We start from the raw sequence: 1,856 nt of genomic DNA on the forward strand, positions 1-1,856 counted from the left end.
AACGTGAAGATGCCCTGGTGCTCCTTAAGGAGCTTGGCAATGGTGAGGCTGCCGCGCTTGACGCCCCCCAGCGGGTCGAAGAGCAGGTCGCGGTTGAGGGTGCCCTTGCGCTCCTCGGTCCACACGTCGATCTCCTCCTGATGGTAGGCGAAGGTGCAGTTATCCCCGTACTTACAGTCCTGCTTGTTAATCATGTCTGCAAAGAGGCAACAGGACACACGTTCTGCCAGGCGGGAAGGTGGCCCCCAGCGCCCCCAGGACCGCCGCTGCGGCCCGGGGGTTGAGTCCTGAACCGTGATATTTAGGAAAACTATTTAAGTTTGTGTGTGTTTTAGATTCAAGCATGGGGGTGTAATATGCTGATTGCTGAACATTCAAGCTTGAAGTATTCATGTGGATTAAAGAAAAAAAATTGAAATTTTTGTTTGGGCGGTGCCCTGCCTGCCACGAGGACTGGGGAGGGGCGGCCTCCTCTTTGCTCTACACCCGGGTGGGTGGGGGTGGGGAGTCACATCTTCATCTGCAAAACATGGCTATCATCAGGCTCCACCCAGAGTCTGAGGCTGCGTGACGGTAGGTACAATAGAAAGCACTTAACAATACTGTGACTGTCGTATATTGCTGTGGAGATGCACCAAGACGCTTGGGTGAGGAATAGAAGCATGTAAGGTATATAACCGTCTATTAAATTTCAACCAAGTTGGCATGAGCCAGGCATGAGGGCAATGGCAACAGAATACTTTTTAAAAACTAACATTTATTGTCCTGGCCAGTCTTGCTCAGTGGATAGAGCGTCGGCCTGTGGACCAAAGGGTCCCGGGTTCGATTCCAATCAAGGGCACGTACCTTGGTTGCAGGCTCCTCCCCAGCCCGGGCCCTGGTCAGGGCATGTGCAGGAGGCAACCCATCAATGTGTAAACATCTCTTACATCGATGTTTCTCTCTGTCTTTCCCTCTCCCACTAGCTCTAAAACAGTGGTTCTCAACCTGTGGGCCGTGACCCCTTTGGGGGTCGAACAACCCTTTCACAGGGGTCGCCTAAGACCTCCTGCATATCAGATATTTACATGACGATTCATAAGAGTAGCAACGTTACAGTTATGAAGTAGCAACAAAAATAATTTTATGGTTGGGTCACAACATGAGGAACTGTATTTAAAGGGCCAGAATGTTGAGAACCACTGCTCTATAAAAGACCAATGGAAAAATATCCTCGAGTGAGGGTTAACGAAATATAAATACAAAAAAAATAAAATAAAATAAAAGCTAACATTTATCGAGCCTTACTATGTCCCAGTCCTCAATGCTGTACACGATGCTTTCCGCACCTTCCCACAGCTGGGGGCCCTGCCGCAGTAGCAGGCTAGCTCTCCACCAACTGGGCGGCCACCAGCTCGAACGGAACTCCCGAATGTCCCCGCCCGTCTGCAGAGCTGGTCCGGGCGGGAGACGCTCTCTGGATGTGGGATTCACCCTCAATGGGCCACACCTGCTCTGCCCACCTGCCCCCTGTGAGGAGCAGGGCAGCAGCCTGGCGTGCGAAGCTGCCTGTCGCGGACCACCCACCTTTGCACAGGTAGTAGGAGCCCACGAAGCTGGTCTTGGTGGGCCGGGGCCGGATCCGCTTCCAGGTCTGGTCCTCAGAGCTCCGGAGCCGGCCCAGCAGGAGGTCCCGCTTGCACTTGTGCTCCAGGCCCTCGCGGTAGGTGTAGTCACCTGCCCGGGGGCCTGTGGGTGCAGGGGGATAGGGATGTAGGGACGGGACTCCGGGAGCAGAACCGAAGGCTGAGGGCTGACAGGCCCAAGCAGAGGGAATCGGCCCCGTCTCCAAACCTGCCTCTTGCACCTGGGCCCCC

The 1,856-nt window shown here is 54.4% G+C and overlaps 1 protein-coding gene across 1 annotated transcript in view; it reads right to left on the reverse strand.

Annotated features, from left to right (window-relative positions):
• ZC3H7B (zinc finger CCCH-type containing 7B) overlaps positions 1-1,856 on the reverse strand; it is a 24,644-nt gene that overhangs the window by 10,519 nt on the left and 12,269 nt on the right. The window contains 2 exon segments of the mRNA XM_015571914.1: positions 1-196; positions 1,567-1,728. Coding sequence (XP_015427400.1) covers positions 1-196; positions 1,567-1,728 — 358 coding nt within the window.

This window comes from Myotis davidii, unplaced genomic scaffold (genome assembly GCF_000327345.1).
Source record: "Myotis davidii unplaced genomic scaffold, ASM32734v1 scaffold428, whole genome shotgun sequence".
In the NCBI taxonomy this organism is placed as follows: domain Eukaryota; kingdom Metazoa; phylum Chordata; class Mammalia; order Chiroptera; family Vespertilionidae; genus Myotis; species Myotis davidii.